The sequence below is a fragment of the Uloborus diversus genome, chromosome 3, assembly GCF_026930045.1.
Source record: "Uloborus diversus isolate 005 chromosome 3, Udiv.v.3.1, whole genome shotgun sequence".
Taxonomy (NCBI): Eukaryota; Metazoa; Arthropoda; class Arachnida; order Araneae; family Uloboridae; genus Uloborus; species Uloborus diversus.
The window spans coordinates 174765328-174782854 of NC_072733.1; the positions used below are offsets into that span (position 1 = coordinate 174765328).

The 17527-nt window shown below is 33.0% G+C and overlaps 1 protein-coding gene across 1 annotated transcript in view; it reads right to left on the minus strand.

Annotated features, from left to right (window-relative positions):
- Positions 1 to 325: 325 nt before the first annotated feature.
- Positions 326 to 17527, minus strand: part of LOC129218379 (uncharacterized) — a 55417-nt gene continuing 38215 nt past the window's right edge. The window contains exons 9-10 of the mRNA XM_054852621.1: positions 11301 to 11512; positions 326 to 451 (exon numbers count right to left, since the gene is read on the minus strand). Coding sequence (XP_054708596.1) covers positions 363 to 451; positions 11301 to 11512 — 301 coding nt within the window. The 3' untranslated portion in view covers positions 326 to 362. The remainder of the gene's footprint in view (positions 452 to 11300; positions 11513 to 17527) is intronic.

Below are 17527 nucleotides of genomic sequence, written 5' to 3' on the forward strand. Positions count from 1 at the left end.
CACCACCCCAGTTGGCTTTGTATCTTGAAAACAAGAGCTAATCTCAATTTGTTATGGTGACTTTCGTGTTAAGCGAGGCAAAATACTAGGAAATAGAAAGATTCTAAATATTATAGTCAAAATATTATTAAAATAAAATAAAAAACTACAGGATAGATTGACATGACACCCAAAATTTAGTTGGGACATTTGCTTGAATATGTAACTTTGTTTCTCCATGAAACTATGATAAGTGGTTCATGTGCCACCGTGCTTCCCTGCTGGTTCTGCTAATGTGTGTGTGTCCTTTGAATAAATTTCACGCCATATAAGTTTAAAGCATCATCAAGTTTTCAATTAATATAAAATTTTATTGATATTGGTCAACAACACAAACACACAGCTCTATTTACAGTTCGCCAATACATTCTCTCCTGGTCACTTAGAGTTATATCTTCTGATGGACCCATTTCTGAAACAGACGACAAATTTAATTATTATAATTTTACTAAGTATGAGATCAATTTTTTTATATCACAAAATATTATAATTTTTAATTTCATTGGATATTGGGGCTCTTGGGGGAGCCTGTAACCCCTAGAGAGCGCGTCCCCGGGTGGCGGATAGGGGAATGCCTTCAGTGGTCTCCAATGGTGGTAGAACTGAAATAAAATACCTTCCGCGGACCAACAGGTAGAAGTCCAACCTTTCGAGGCTCTGGCAACCCTCCTTTCCATGGATAGTGACAGGGTAACTTTGTGACTGTCTATACGGACGGCTCATCTGACATATCCCTCAACAAAGGAGGTGCTGGCATTCTCTTCTTCCTTCCAAATGGAGATAAATATACACATAAAATCAACACAGGCATAATTGCTTCTAACTTCACCAGCGAACTTCTTGCGATTAAGGAGGCACTCACTTTTTACATGACCAATCAAGAGATCTCAGTCCCAACTGATGGATTGGCAATCTTCTCTGACTCAAAAGCGGCCTTAGAAGCAATCAAAAACGGAGCAACCAACATCACCTCTGCCATAAATGCCCTACTCGAAGACTTGCACGGCAATGGAAAATCCTGCATGCTGCAATGGATACCGGCACACGTGAATATTGAAGGGAATGAGTGTGCGGATTCCCTAGCAAAAGAAGGCAGAAACATTGGCAAACCTTGCACCACCATCACGCTAGCAGACTCAAATGCTGTCGCAAAACATAGACTTCTGCCACATACCTTTAAGAAGCCCCTCATCACCGACTTTGATTGCCCCAGAATCCTAACATCTACAATTGCAAGATTAAGAACAAACCACTATAAAAGGATGAAAATTCTTCCCGACAAAACGAGAACTTACATTCCCTGCAAGAACTGCACTGATGCCCAACTGACTCCGGATCACATTCTTGAGTGCCCGGCCCTTATCCCACATGTTCTGCAGCTGGGTTTGGTGCCACTGGCTTCAGAACTTCGAGAGGTCCTCTACAGCACAGATGCATTGCAGCTAGCGGACGCGGTCTTGAAGACACACGGAGCCATTTAATTGTCCATGGACAAGACAAAAAAAAATAAATAAAAAAAAAATAAAAAAATTAATTTGAATTCTGAAATTTTGAATTCAAATTATGTTTTTCGCAATCACGAGCTGAGACAGGACCCTGCTCATTGGAGTTATTGTTTCTAGAAACGGCTCCTGCCCCCCCAAGACTGCCTCTCCTCCTGGGCGGTTACATGTGCATAGTTGTGTGTGGTAAGTGTGTAGGCTTGTGTGTGTGCGTAGACCTGTGTGTATGCACGTAGGCGTGTGTGTGTGTGTGTGAGTGTGCGTGTGTGTAGGACATGGACGCCTCCGACCAGGAGAAGCGGATAGCTCAGGACCGGAGCAGCCGCGCCGCCGGCGGAGGACGGTGGGAGGTGGTGCTGTACAAACTTTCGGTCCAAGCTGAAAAAGGCACGGAACATCAAAAACGGTCAAATGAGAACAATAAGCAATCGTGATTGCTCAAAAAATTGGATATTGAAATTTCTATCAAATAAGTTCACTTTTTAAATGAGTTTTCAACCATTGAGTTTATGGGTATCATAGCTTTTTCTTCCAGAAGCGTAGGAACTCAGATCGGCTCAACAAACCCGGAAAAATTATACCACTACAGCTTTTTGAAGTACATTGATTAACTCAGACCTAATTTCAAAAATATGCTCTACTTTTTCGAGAAATTTCACACTATAAGCAACAAAGGGGAGAGGCGGACTGGCCAGTACACTTGGGTTTACCATCACTTGTTCTCATGGCTTACAAACCACTCGATTCCCGGAAGAAAGGGATTAAAGACAAGTTATCTGCACTGATAGGGTGTTTCCCACTTCTACACCTAGAGCTGGTCATTTGGGAGTGGCATGGCAGCTCAGTTCATGTTCTTGAGCTGTCTTTGCAAGATCACAAAAAAGAAATAGTGAGTCAGTTTGGTGTTTAAATATGAACAATATGGGCAGTGCTTCAGACATAACTGTAAAGAAGAAGATCAATAAGATAAGCAACTTCTTCAAATAATTTCAGCCTTCGAGAAACTTAACTTCCAATAATTGTAAAAAGTTACAATGTTAAAAATGGTTTCAAAGGTGCAAGGTTATACAAATGAAAAATTCTGTGCATAGTAGACTTTTTCATATATAGTTTTAAGAAGTTCATTTTTCATTTTAAATATATTATTTTTTTTATTATTCATTTGCAAATATTGATTTGAAAGTGCGTTTGCTAAAAATTTTTGAAATTGATATTTTATTTAAATGGACATGTAATTTTTCAAAATATAAATCGAAAAAATCAATTTTTTGAAGAAAATTATAAATTTTAGGCCTCCTGAAAAACACCTAAATATTTTTTAATTTGGATAAATATTTTTGTGGTACATTTGGGGTTTCTTGGCAACATTTTATTAACATTAAATTTCGCACTTCCCAAAAAATTTTTTTCTTTTTTGAATCCGTATAGTGCATGAGGCTGTTTTACAATTTCAGGCGCAAGTCAGCAAGGGTTGTCATTGTTCAAATTATACGAAACTTTTTTTACAATTGTTTTGATCGAAAAGTAAAAATATGAGAGGGTGTGCGACTTGAAAAATCGATTTTCATTTTTTTTAAGACACTCTTTTTCACCGTGTTCATTGAACGCATCAACATCAGTTTTACCCACCTAAAAGGCTTATTATTTAAATTCATACTTATGACTGTCGGTACCTGGACCCTTGTCTGTTACTGGTGACCTTACTCTACATGTTGCAACAAGCAAATTGACTAAACCTTTTAAAAATTTATGATATTCTGAAAAACACATATGGTACTCTTGTGAAGCAATTAACCACAGCAATTTAGTCTATTGTGCCAGTAATTTCCTTTCCATAGCTGATATTCCACAATCAACCCAATCAAAATACAAATACTACAAGCAGACTGGTTGTTAAAATTAGTTTCATTTAGTACTTCTCATTTATTTTCATCAATGTGGTGTAGAGATGAGTTCATTCTCTATTACAGTCAAGTGCCCATACTTGAGACAATTTTGAACTTTTACCTTTAGTAGCATATTAATCAAATGTTTTCACTTTGAACGAAACACTCTATTTGTAGGAAGAGCCTTAGTACTGCACCTCAGGTCAAGGTATAGTTGTGTAGATAGGTGATTTTAAAAATAAAGCAAAAAAGTTCATTGTCTAAAGTTAAGGATCCTCCTCCCAAACGTGGGACACTTAAAATTTTCTTTCGTGTATGCAGCAATAGTTAACAGTTTGGGACATTTATTATCATTGCAAATAAGTTTATTTTACAACTAAATAAGGAAAAAATAACATTAGAAGAAAATAGTCTTTTAAACTTTCAGATTTCGGAATATATACTTGCCCCTGAAAATACAGTCGAACCTCCCCATATATCGAACTTCTACACATCAAAATTTTCTATACATCGAAATCCCAGCAAATTTCTATGTTCATTATATAGAAAACCTGTTTCTATATATCGAAAAAATCTCTATATATCGAATTTTTTTCGAGACATTCGTAGATTTTTTTTTTCCAATTTAGACTGTTTGTCTCATGAAAAATGAAGGTTAGGGGAGAAAATTATATTCACTTAAGGTTGCTACGAAACTCATAAGGAATCTGAGGTTGAGGGATGTGTAGATAGGTCATTGTTTCGTTCTGAAGTTCTTAAATTCCCTCAAGTTTATTTCAAATCTTAGTTGTAACCGGTAACATTGTAAAATCAGTTTCAAGTTCTCCCTTTTATCTGTTGATTAGCATTCCTAGTCATTTTAGCTGCAGTAAAAATCATTCAAAAATAAGGTACATTGAATTTTTACTTTTCTTTCGATTACATTGTCAAAACGAAAATCTCCTAATGTTGCGGATCAAGTTGAATTGAAGAATGAAGATGTATGTATGAAGGCGTAAAAATAATTTCTTTTATTTTTTTAAAATTATTAACTTTTATTTAATCCGATGCTCGTATTAATTTGAAATTGGATTTCATACACGAAAATAGTTTCAATTTTAATGTTTTAGGAGACTTTTAGGACAAAATAAGATCGTTTCTATATATCGAAATTTCTATATACAGTAGAGAACCAGTTATCCGGGAAGTTCGGGACCATCACTATCCCGGATATCTGAATTTCCCGGTTTTCTGGATCGCTAAAAAGCGCTATTGGCTGATTGTTTATAAAACTCAAATTACTATATAGTAAATAGTAATACATATTAAAATAAGAAGAAAACAGTTCAGAAATGCTTATCAATATCGAGAAAAAAAACCAATAAAAGAGAAAGAATAATTTAAGCAACAAAAAGATAAATTATCCATAAGCCCCGAGACCCTCATATTCATTTTGAAAAGGGGGGAAAAAACCCACTACTTTTCGATGTTTTAAAACGAAAGGGCAAGAAACAAGTTTTGAACGTAAATGTGCGATTTTTCTATTATAGTGTATGAAAGAATTTGTTTTTCAGGAACGCGTTTTTTTAATTAAATTTTTCCTAAAGGTTTGGTGTTTGCGGTTACTGTAGTTAGTGATAACTATTGCCTTTGCATTAAGTTCGTACCAATAGAAATTTGATTAATGAGTCTTGCGTTTAACGATTTCTAGATTCCACCATCAACTATCCGAAAAATTCGCGAATCTGGTTTTCGGCGTTTCCCTCGCTTTTGCGAAGTCACTTACGCTCTAAACGGCTTTAATTAGAGACCATTCAATAAAATATTGCATTAGAATGTGACACTAATTTCTTTAGTTTTCAGTTGAAATAAAACACAAAAATTTCAGCCTTGAGGTACTTTTTAATTCAAGAAAATATTTCGGAAATTTTGCTCCTCGTTAAGGATAACCCTTTAAAATTCGCTTTTGTAAACATTTTCCCTTATATAGATAAGTAATATGGTATTTATTAAGAAACCGCTCATATTATTTTAGGTATTTCAAAAAAAAAAAAAAAGCTTAATTTTCCGAAAATTGCCGAAAATGCGTATTTTTTAAAAATGGCGGGAAAATCGGCAACAGGTTGCCGGTTTTTTGGTTCCCGGATAAAAGGTTCTGCACTGTATCGAATTTTTTTCCGACAATTTAGTACTCCAATATATGGAGGTCCGACTGTATTGGTAGTCTTCCCAGCCTTGTTCATTCTTTTGAATGCAACGTTTCCACATTCCCCTCCATATTTGGAAGCATAAATGCATTTGGTGAACCCAAATAATTCCTAATACAGCTTATTCTTAGCTCTCTATGTACCCCATTTCACAACTTTTCACAATCATTTTCATTCCTACATACTATGTGAAATTAAAAAAAAAAAAAGGAATCTCATCTATACTTAGAGACTTATTTTCATTAGTAGATGCAATTCATAATACATTGGCAAACCGTCTTTTGTTTATCAATAGCCTTTGATTTTTTTTACCGATGGCAAATTTTTTGCCCTGCAATGGCAGAATTTACACACATTTATTGTCATCAGAATAGTCAACTTTAAAATTAAAAAAAAAAAAAAAAAAAAAAGTAAAATCTGTGACCTACTTCTTCCAATTAATTCTAATTTGAATTCCAAAACTTTGAATTCAAATTATGTTTTTCGCAATCACGAGTTGCGACAAGACCCTACTGATTAGAGTTATTGTTTCTAGAAACGGCTCCCCCCCCAAGCATGTCCCTCCTCCTGGGTGGTTACGTGTGTATAGTTGTGTGTGTAGGCTTACGTGTGTGCACGTAGGCGTGTGTATGTGTGTAAAGGTGTGCGCACGTAGGAGAGTGTATATGACCATGCGTGTGTAGGACATGGACGCCACCGCCCAGCAAAAGTGGATTCCGGTGGACAGTGCTCAGGACCAGCCGCGCCGCCGCCGGTGGACGGTGGTGCTGCAGCCCTGGTCCAAGCTGAAAAAGGAACCGTAACGTCAAGGACAGTCAAATGAAAGCAATAAGCAATCGTGATTGCTCAATAATAATAATAAAAATAATTTGAATTCTGAAATTTTGAATTCAAATTATGTTTTTCGCAATCACGAACAGAGACAGGACCCTACTTTTTTATACTTGTTATAGGAGTTATTGTTTCTAGAAACAGCTCCTGTCCCCCCCCCCAAGCCTGCCTCTCCTCCTGGGCGGTTACGTGTGCATAGTTGTGTGTGTAAGTGTAGGCTTGTGTGTCTGCATAGACCTGTGTGTATGCATGTAGGCGTGTGTGTAGGTGTGTGAATGTATGAGCGCGCGTATGTGTAGGACATGGACGCCTCCAACCAGGAGAAGCGGATAGCTCAGGACCAGAGAAGCCGCGCCGCGCTGCCTGCAGAGGACGGTGGGCGGTGGTGCTGCAGAGGCTTCTGGTCCAAGCTGAAAAAGGCACGGAACATCAAAAATGGTCAAATGAGAACAATAAGCAATCGTTATTGCTCAACAACTATATTTTCTTTTCTCAATGCAATTACACAATTTGTTTCAACAATATGTTCCAGAAACACTTTTTATGCCTTAGTCCACTCCTTGGAACAGAGTCCCAAGCTTGGAGCATATTTGCAATTTCTCAAAATTATGAATAAATTATTTTAACTGAATTAGTTAAGTGTAAATTAATATGACCAAATAAGGCACAAGTACATAGCTGAGAAGAAGTATGATGAAAATTCAAACTAATAAAGCTCAGCTAGCCTAGGTAACCAAAGTTGTTTCCACACTTAAAAATCACATATTTTGTCTAAATTTACAAAAAAAAATTAAATTCGCTCATAAAGCTGATACACCAAAGTTTAACTCACACAGCCCCAAAAAGACATCTATTTATATACTATGCAACACCATTACTTTCTTAATAATGGGATACTGACAAGTGCACCAGCCTCAAAATAAAATTCTGCAAAATGTACCACATTAGGATAACGTCCCAAGTATGGGCACTTGACTATATGCGTAAAAATTGTGATTAATTCATAACCACTTCAGATATCAGTTGATGCATTTACCAACACTAATTCCGGACAGAACTGATTGAAATGTATTGTCTATCACAAATAAAATTATGTCGTTGCATGAATTAGAAAGGAATTTATTTTCCGAAGTTTGCCATTTGGCAGAATTTATTCCATCTCGACATTAGTAGTGACAGCTGATTGATCATTCAACATTCTTGGACAGCTTCAAGCACATTTTTGAACAGCATAGCTTGAACCACTTGATGCTACTGCACATTTATAAAGAAGAAGTCTTTAAAATGGGTTTGGAAGGTATTTGTAAAGAATGTGCAAGCTTAACGTTTGGTGAATGGGAGTGGGAGAAGCTTTAAACTTAGATTCTGTATTTAGGGTTGTTCACAAATTGAGTTTTTCTGTGTCATATCAATGTTTTATCTTCACTGGATTAAAGAGCTGGTAATCATTTAATATGCTTCTATTTTAGATTCCTTGTTGGAAAAAAATGAATGAGTTCTCTAAAATGAATGAAATTTATACTACATAATTACTGTAATGTGGCATATAAACAGTTACTCTGCATTTCTAACCATTTGCATGTCCTATCTTGCTTCGTATTTTCTGATAGTTTTTTGTTAATTTGGCAATTGCCTCTAGGATCTCAGAAAATTCTCACAATGGGCTTCAGTTACTTCTACTTTTACAATGCTCCTACACCACTGTTTTCTTCTCTTACTAATTAGAAATCTGTAATAACATGCATATGGGCAATTCCATGAAACTAGAGACATCACAGTAAAAAAAAAACTTTATTGTATCAGTATTTTTTTTTCTTTCATATGAGGAGAAAAATACTGTATTTTTATAAAACTATGCAAAAAAAAAGTTATAAATGCATTTTTTGTAAGTTTTATAAGCAAATTGGAACAACACTACTCGTGCCCATGTGTCGTTGTATAAGCGGCTCTAAAAGTTAATCCTTTTTTTCACTTAGGAAATTAATTGTTATGTCTACAATCTTATTTTTTATTGAAATTTAGTTTACACAGGAAGAGATTAGACCAACAAAGAAACTTTAAACTGTTATAATTGTCTTTTAACATTTTTTTTAAACTAGGCCTCATACTCTAATGTAACATCAGTCACAAAATTGTATAAAAGTTTGCATTGCTTAAACAAAAACAAACCGAAATTAATAAAAAGTCATATTTTCTTCCTTTATGATGATATCTTTAATATTAATTCCTTAAATACTTAGAAATACTTGAATTTAATTATTTAAAACTAATTTAAAATATGTAACATCAGTCACATTTCTCTTTTCAGTAATAAACCTCAAACAAATTGCACAAATGCCATTGATCGCTGCAGAAAGGCAAAAAAGGAGGCGAGATAATTAAGAAATAAAGAAAAACATGAAAATTACAAAAAGTAAAACAAAGTAGAAGCTAAAAAGAGCGGACGATAAAAACAAGTACAATAATTTTAAAAAACTTAGTATAATTACCAAAGTTAGTTCAGAATAGAACTAAAAAGAGAAATCAGATGTTGAAGTAGAACAAGAGTAGAACAAATTTAAAGTATTGAAGTCCCAGGTTTTAATTATCAGCTGCATTACCCCTCTTCAAAATAATGAACCCTTGGTAAAATATGTTAGTTATTAAAAGCGCTCTTTGTTATATCTTCACAAAAGAAAACCGCAGCCATAAAAAATTTTCCAACATGAAATTTGACAAACATATACAACTGATTCTGAATGTAATACATTTGAAAAAAAGTGCTATTATCATAGATACAGAAATATTTCTAAATGTCACAGCTTCATAAAAATTTCAGAGCTATCACCATCTGACTTGCAGACATGTTATAAAGAGTTATATTTGAGTAATGTTTTTTTTTTTTTTTTTTTTTTTTTTAATTTATAAGCTGCAGCAGGTGCAACAACACTTTCTTTGAAGTAAAGGAAGGAATCACTTCCAGCAGAACATGTTCCAAAATTGTTGATTGCTACTGGAGAACGGGTTCTTGGAGAATATCACTAACAATTGTATCACGAGAAGTTAGATGCATTGATATTAAAAACTAAGAGTATTTAGTTTCTGTCAAGATTCAAGCAGAAAGACATTGGAAATAGCTTGTCAATGTGAATGAAATCTATCATTCACATGAGAAAGGAATAAAATATTTAGCACACTAGATGTAATAAATTCAAGAGGACTTTTTATTTTATGAAATACATCAAAAATAAATCTTTTAAAATTTTATAAATGCACTTTTCTTGTAATTTAAATACAGTTTTAAACAAAACATGTGCTAATTTCATTTTTAAGGAGAAATAATTTATAATTGCAGCAATTTATTGTAAATGAAACATCAGCACAAAATCTTTGTATCATCAGTCACGGGTGTTAAATAATTTTTATACTCTACGCTTTTAAGTTTTTGCAATAAAACAAAGTGTTTTTATCAAGTTTAAAATCTGTACTTTAAGGGGAAAAAATCTGTTTAGATTTTACGTTATTAGTTTGAAGAGAATTTTAAATTGTATATAAGTCAATTTTCTGAATGTCTCTCCTGCGTAACATCAGTCACGTTTTTTTATTCCCTTCAATTTCACGCAAAAAAATTTCCTCAAGTCTGAAGACACGTGTTGGGGCAGTGATGTACTATATCATGATATTTTCGATCAATTTCAGAAGAAACAAAATTTAATTTCAAGACAGCGCTGAGTTTGTAAGTTAAAAATAGAGTCAAATTGTAACATCAGTCACAGTGGACAGACACATATGTTTTTTTTTTTTTTTTTTGGGATAGTACCATAACTTCTTGAATACTTTACAAAACTTAATTAGTAATTCTTTATTTATTAAATAAAGAGACAATCCACAATTCGGTTGTTTTGTTGAAAAAACAGATATATTTTGCAAAAATAATTTTATAATAATTATGATTTTAGAAATTGTTTTAAAAAATTGTTATTAAAGTCAGTGGCTGGAGAAACTACATTGCTTTTTAATGTAGTGACTACGAACTACCTTTGAAATGTAGTTGCCACTTTGCTTCTTTTTAAAAAATAAATAAATAAGAAGCATGCACACACACCGTTTAAGGACTGAACAAAAAATCGAAAAGTTGCCCAGATTAATAAATAGCTCATTTGAACATGGAATGTTACTTATAATTATCATTTCTTTCTTTATTTTCTTTTTAAAACCATTTTTACGAATATTCTCTGCAAGAAAGGATTAAAAAGTTGAAGGATTCTAATTTTTACAATTTGGTTATTTGAAAAATGTAAACAGAAGAGGTCATAATTTGATTTAAATTTTACATTGACATACATATACACAAAATTGATTAAATGCAGAAAACATCTTTTAAAGACAGGAGAAAAATTTGAATTTTCAACACTTGAATTAATGTTATAAGAACTTATACTTTGTAAGATTTAATCAATAAATTTTTTAATTTTAAGCTAGGGATATGGATCTGGACATCATCTCCTTTCTTACGCTACTGATAGAGTTTTTTTCTTAATTTAAAAGTAGTTTCCAGAAATTGCTACAACCTACTATTTTTTTTGTATCGAACTATTCGCTACTCCACTTTTTTCTTAAAGTAGTGCGCTACACTAGAAACTTCTAAAAAATGTAGCTACTACAGTAGTGTCGCTACTTGTAGCATGCAACTTCCAACCACTGATTAACGTACACCACTTTTGGAAAGGGAACAAACAGCATCTATTGTCAATAGTTTCTTAAAATAGGCATGCAAAACATTGATGAATGAAATGTTGACATAGTCAACTTAATTTAATTTATTTAACATATAATCTGTAGCTTTTCAGTCAGCAAGAGAAAAACGAAACACTTACCTGCAAGTTGCATTGGTGAGATACGATTTCTAGAAAATATACAATGCTGTTGTTCTGCATTTGTAGTTTCCAGGAGCTTCATGATACAGCATACTTTCTTATAAGAATGAATTCTTTCAATTTCTTTTCTCTCAATGTGTTTCAGTTTCAGGCCAGAAAACCACTTGAAAAATTCCCTAAAGTTCTCAATAAGAATTTGAATGTGTCTTGTACTGTAAAGGAATTTGAGAGAAAATCATTTAAAATCAAGTTCAAATGCTTTTCTAAAAAATGTAATTTTTATTTATTTATTTATTTTTTAAATTTGCGTAAATAAAGCAGATGGAAAGAATGAGTAGGAAAAAGTTGCATTTCACTGAAAACATTCCTTATGATTATGAGTTATGAAGTTTAATTTCACATCCTTTGAAAACTCGACAGTTTACATATATAGCCATGCCTGTTTATAGCGATTCTGCATACAGTGATTTTGCAGCTATAATGTAATAATTTCAATTCCCCTTGTTTTCAAGGGGGGAAAAACTTCATTTATAGCAAAGTAAATATTTCTTTTGCTGATAAAGAATGGCAACTGGCTTTGTTGAACGAGCATGGAATTTATTTACTGAAATAACAATACAGAAATACTTCCAGAAAGCTGGATTTATGTTTACCAGAGCTTATTATAAGAAAATAATGAAAAGAAATAAATACTGATTCCTCATACATATGGGAGATAGTTATAGATAAAAACTATGCAATGGAACCACATTTCCAGATTTTTGCTCTACTGACAAGGAAGTACTAATTGTAAGCCAGCTTCTAGAAGATCCAGAGATAGTCAGTCAAATTTGTATGGAAAGAGTGGAAAGTTCTGATTCTGATATTACATAATTTTTAACATCTTTTTATGTGCATATTGTAAAATTGAAATATATATATATATATATATATATATATATATATGCAGTCGAACTTGTTTATCTCAAAAATCTGTCTTGATTTTTTAAAAAATTTTCCTGCATTTGCAGTAAAAATTCAATGTATTTTCCATGTTTATCTCAAAACAAAATTTACGAAATCCTATATATCTCGAATTCCAACAATATAGTCATTTTCGGATTCGAAAGCCAGTAATCTTCAAAACAACAACTTCCTTTAAACACAGAAACAAGGGCAGCATCCTGGAATAGGTTGGTTTGCTAGGAAGACCAATGAAAGGACAGTCATTTCGAGCACTCTCTCGGAAGTAGAACCAAGGGCAGAGAATGGGACAATGAGGTGAGGGGTGGGCTTGATAGATTTGAAATGTTTGGTGTGTTTTTCAAGTGCGTGGTTAAAGGTCATTCAAATTAAAGGCCAATGATAGGTGTGAAAAGAAAGATGAAAAAATGAAAATTCTAGAATTTTTGAACGGCAATCCATTAATGGCGAAATAAAAATGAAATTGCTGCCAAGTTTAGTATTTTAGCTAGCATGCTTTCAACGATAATTAAAAACAGAGTGATTTAACGAATAGAATGTTTTAAAATGGTTCCCCCCAATGCAAGGACTAAGATGTTTCAGTAAGTGGATAAATGCTACAAAAAAAAAAAAAGCGGAAGATTTTTCCAATCATGGATTTTTAGCCATTGGTAACCTCAAGAGGATAGTTGAATCAAAAAAAAAAAAAAAAATCAGGCACCAAAAAACAATAAAAACTATTTTGCTTGAAAAAAGAAAGCTTAAAATTTAATTACTGTCAAAATGATTCCTTAAACTTGCAATAGAGTACTTGGTATAAAATAGTAGAATAAATACTTAACAAAACTAATACGGAAGAAATTTAACCTTTTGCATGTATTGTCTTTAGTATAAAATTCCGACTTTCATCATCAGACTCTAAATTTTAATAAGTTTCGCAAAACTTCCATATCTTGAAACCTCTTTATCTCGAATTTTCCCCCCTCCCGTGAAATTCGAGATAGACAGGCTTGACTGTGTATGTGTATATGTATGTATGTATGTATATGTAATATATATATATATATATATATAATAAATAAAATAAAAATAATAAAATATAAAAAAATGATTCAATTGAAAACAATAGTAGTGTCTTGAGCTACACAGGAAAAGAAAAGCTTTCTAAGATTCTTTATTAATAACAAGTTTAAGTGTTTATAAATCACTCACGCTTCGCGCGCGCGGACTTCTTCACTTTTGCTCTGTGAGCATTATGTGTAGTGAAATTTAGACTTACTACACCGCTAGTAGAAGTGAACTTGCAAAAAAAAATGTCCACAGCCTGAAGTTGGAGAAAAAGAAAAACACATGAAGCATTTTTCCTCAAGGAAAATCTGTATTTATTATCCTCAAAGGATTTCTAAAGTTGACGAACAACATCTTCATTGATATTTAAAAAACATTTAGAAAAATAAACAAATATTAGCTGCTAATATACAACGAAACATTAAGTTTACGAACATGCTGATTCCAAGGAATATAAGGCATTACCGTAATACACAAAAATAGGCCTAAAGGCGTTTTATAACTTTAAAATTGACATCACGTTGTATAACGCCCTGCCAGGAGTAAAGAGCACTGGCAGACATCACGAAATCACGTTGCGGCTATGTGAGGTGAGAGAGAGAGCGAAAAAAGATCGCTCGAAGTATTTAAAGTCTTCACATGGCTTTCAAATTAAGAATATGCAAAACACAAGATGTGTTGCCAATGCAAGAAAGTTAAAGATATGTTGCCAATCAAAAAGTAACTCAATCAAAAAAATAAACTCGCGGTTATAAGATACAATGAACTGGTGACTCGGTTCACCCAAAAGTTCATCATTTGACTGAGTTATTGCAACCGATCGCACACATGACGTCACAACGTGATGCAATGTTTACATCTAAAAAGGATTGATTCTGCATGATGCAAAAACGTATTTTTAATGTTTTTTTTTTTTTTTTTTTTTTTTCAAATTAAGTGATTCTTTCACTTTTTGTGAAAGTTTAAATTAAAAATCTAACATGCTCTAATGGTATCTTTGATGGCATTCAAACTTATGTCGAAATGCATAACAGTCATCTTGGTTTTTTTTTTTAGAGTAGGTAAACAAAGAAAAAAATATATTAATCATAAATAAGAACATTACAGTTCAAGCACAAGCTTAAGATTTATTATGCAATAATTTAAATTTTCCAATTTCAATCAATTAAATTTGCACAAACTGATGAGAATAATTACTGAAAGAATGTCTTTGAAAATATTTTCAAATATTTGGAAGAAATCCCCTATCTCCTCTTTTCCATTTCTGAGTATAGTACGAGCAAGTAATAAAAGCTATCCCAGTCAGGAGAAAAAAAAAGGAAAGTTAAAAAAAATAAATAATAGAAAGATAATTTTTCAAGAGTAATAATGAAAAAAAAAAAATCTTTTCCTCAAAAAACGGGGGTTAAGAGAATGGTTAGTGGGGAAGCCACAAAATCTTATTTATTTCCTCCTTTTTTTTTCTTCTTTAAAATAAAACTAACCTATGTAATTGGATTTTGACATTACTTATTAAATGACAGATAAAAATGGAGTTTGGCGTCAAAATTTGGGATGAATAGCCACCGTAGACTAACTCATCCATGGCCGGATTTAGGGGAGGGCAGACGGGGCTACTGCCCCGGGGCCACCACAACAAAGGGGCCTCCACAATAAAATTTTTACAAAAGATCCTAGCTTTCACGGGTCGAAAATATCGGATATATACATATATGTCAATATATTCGGATATACAGTAGAAGACCATTATAACGCACACCTTGGGACCAGAGTTTTTGAGTTATACAGGTTTTTGCGTTACATAGATCATTTCACAAATTTTGAAACTAATGTTCAGAATATGTCTCTATATTAGCACTTCAGAATGAGTTTTATCTGCAATGAGTATTAAAGCACCAACATTACAATTAGTTATTCACAAATAAATATGTTTCACAATCAAAAAAAAAGTGCATTATCCTGCACTTCTGCTAGCTTCTTGGTTTGCATAACAGCTGCATTTGCAAGAGTCATCTGGTATTTTCTGTTTACTGTAAGGGGGGGGGGGTACTAATTTCCATTTAAAAGCTTTGGATTAAAATGGAAAGATGAAAAACTGTTTCAAAATAACAATTTTTATATTTGCATAACAAAACAGAGGTATATTTTTTAAACTTCAAAACCTATTGTTTACTTCTGGAAAGTTGTATGGTTTATAGAGAATTGCGTTATATAGGTCGGCGTTATAATGGTCTTCTACTGTATATCAAAGTATCGGATATTTTCGAAAATATGATGATCTTTTCGAACCCTGATTAGGGGCCTCCACACTTCCAAATCTGGCCCTGAACTCTTCCAATTATAATCTTCATTCCAATGAAATAACATAAGAAAAATAATTTTTTTTTTGGAGTTTTTTGGTTTTATTCCCGCAAAATAAATTAATCCGTAAAATCAATCCGAGTAGAAATAATTTTTTAGTCGATTGTTAATTTTTAACTCTGAAAAGTGAGAGGGCAAGGCCCCTTTACTTTTAAAAGTAAGGTAAAATTGCCCCCCCCCCACAAACACACAAGTTGCCATGGTTATCGTATCTAACTAGCTAATCGAATATGATAAAGATGAGAACATACAACTTTTTAACATAGAGATGCAAGATAGATAAATTTGTAAGGAACGAAAGTTTTCTTGTTTTGATGCAACTCTGAAATTGCTTAATTATTATTGACAACAATTTCATATTGGGGGAAGGAGGTGGCATTTGTTTTCTCTTAAAAAATCAATTAATTCTAAATTAGTGCTAAAAGTGTAAATGCAACAGATGTAGAAGCACAGATTTAGATTTTCTTTATATTTATCAGTAAGCAAAATGCTGTATGACATGATTTTAAAAAAATATTCCCTACAATTTATTCTGATGATGTTTTCCTGAATAATGCCATTTATACAGAAGTAAATATGTACTTTAATTTGCTTGAAGAATTGAACAATTAATTTATATTTTCAAGGAAACAAAGTTGTGGGATGTGCTACTGAAAGCAAGAGATAATGTCTTTATAAATTAATTAAATGAATTTAGGAAAGAATTAAATCCGATTTTTTAGTGTTTGTTACGCTATAATCGTTAAAGGAATATTACAATGTGACTTAGCGCCATTAGAAATTTCTGTTTATCCCACTTCAGAGACAACTGTTTTCAGAGGCGTAGCTAGACCCGACTTTCGGGGGGGGGGTTACTTCTTTATATATATATATATATATGTATATATATATATATATATATATATATATATATATATATATATATATATATGCAAATTTTTTTAGTATTAAAAAAAATAAGAGGGAGGTGAATCTTACATACTTTGGAATGGGGTGCCCCAACTCCGATACTTGTGTCAAACAAAACGAAAAATAAGATTTTTTTTTCTTTTAATGTTATGGAAAATTCAACTTTTTTTTCTTTTCCCTCCATTTAATTTAAAGTGAAATTCTCTAGCAACGTCTTGTCGAAACCAGTCTATCCAAATCAGGGGGAAATCAAATATCTGATGAGCGTGTTCCGTTCATTTTAGTGTGACTGCTTAATTTAGAGGCTAACACACATCTACAAAAGCTGATATCCCTGAAAGCTCATAGATACTTCAATTTCCACCTGTAAATTTAATGTTTGACTTTCAAGCAATACAAGACTTTTTCTTGAAAAAGGTATGCTTAAAGTTTCTTTTACTGTCAAAATGATTCCTTAAACTCGCAATAAAGCACTTAATAATGTAATCTTTACTAATAATAAAGCTGAAAGTCTCTCTGTCCGGAGGATGTCTGGATTTCTGTGACGTGCAGAGTGCCTAGACCGTTCGGCCGATTTTCATGAAATTTGGCACAAAGTTAGTTTGCAGCATGGGGGTGTGCACCTCGAAGCGGGTTTTTCGAAAATTCGATGTGGTTCTTTTTCTATTCCAATTTTAAGAACAAAAAAAAAATCATAAGATGGACGAGTAAATTACGAAATTATCATAACGTGGAACCGTAACATGGGCACAAGCCAATTGGCGAGATACGAAATTATCATAACGTGGAACCGTAACGTGGGTACAAGCCAATTGGCGAGAAAATTCACCATACATTATTTCTAAATATACAGGCGAACCAAAAGACCTTTTAATTTTTCTATTACGGGCAAAGCCGTGCGGATACCACTAGTAATAGAATAAATACCTAGCAAAACTAATAAAGAG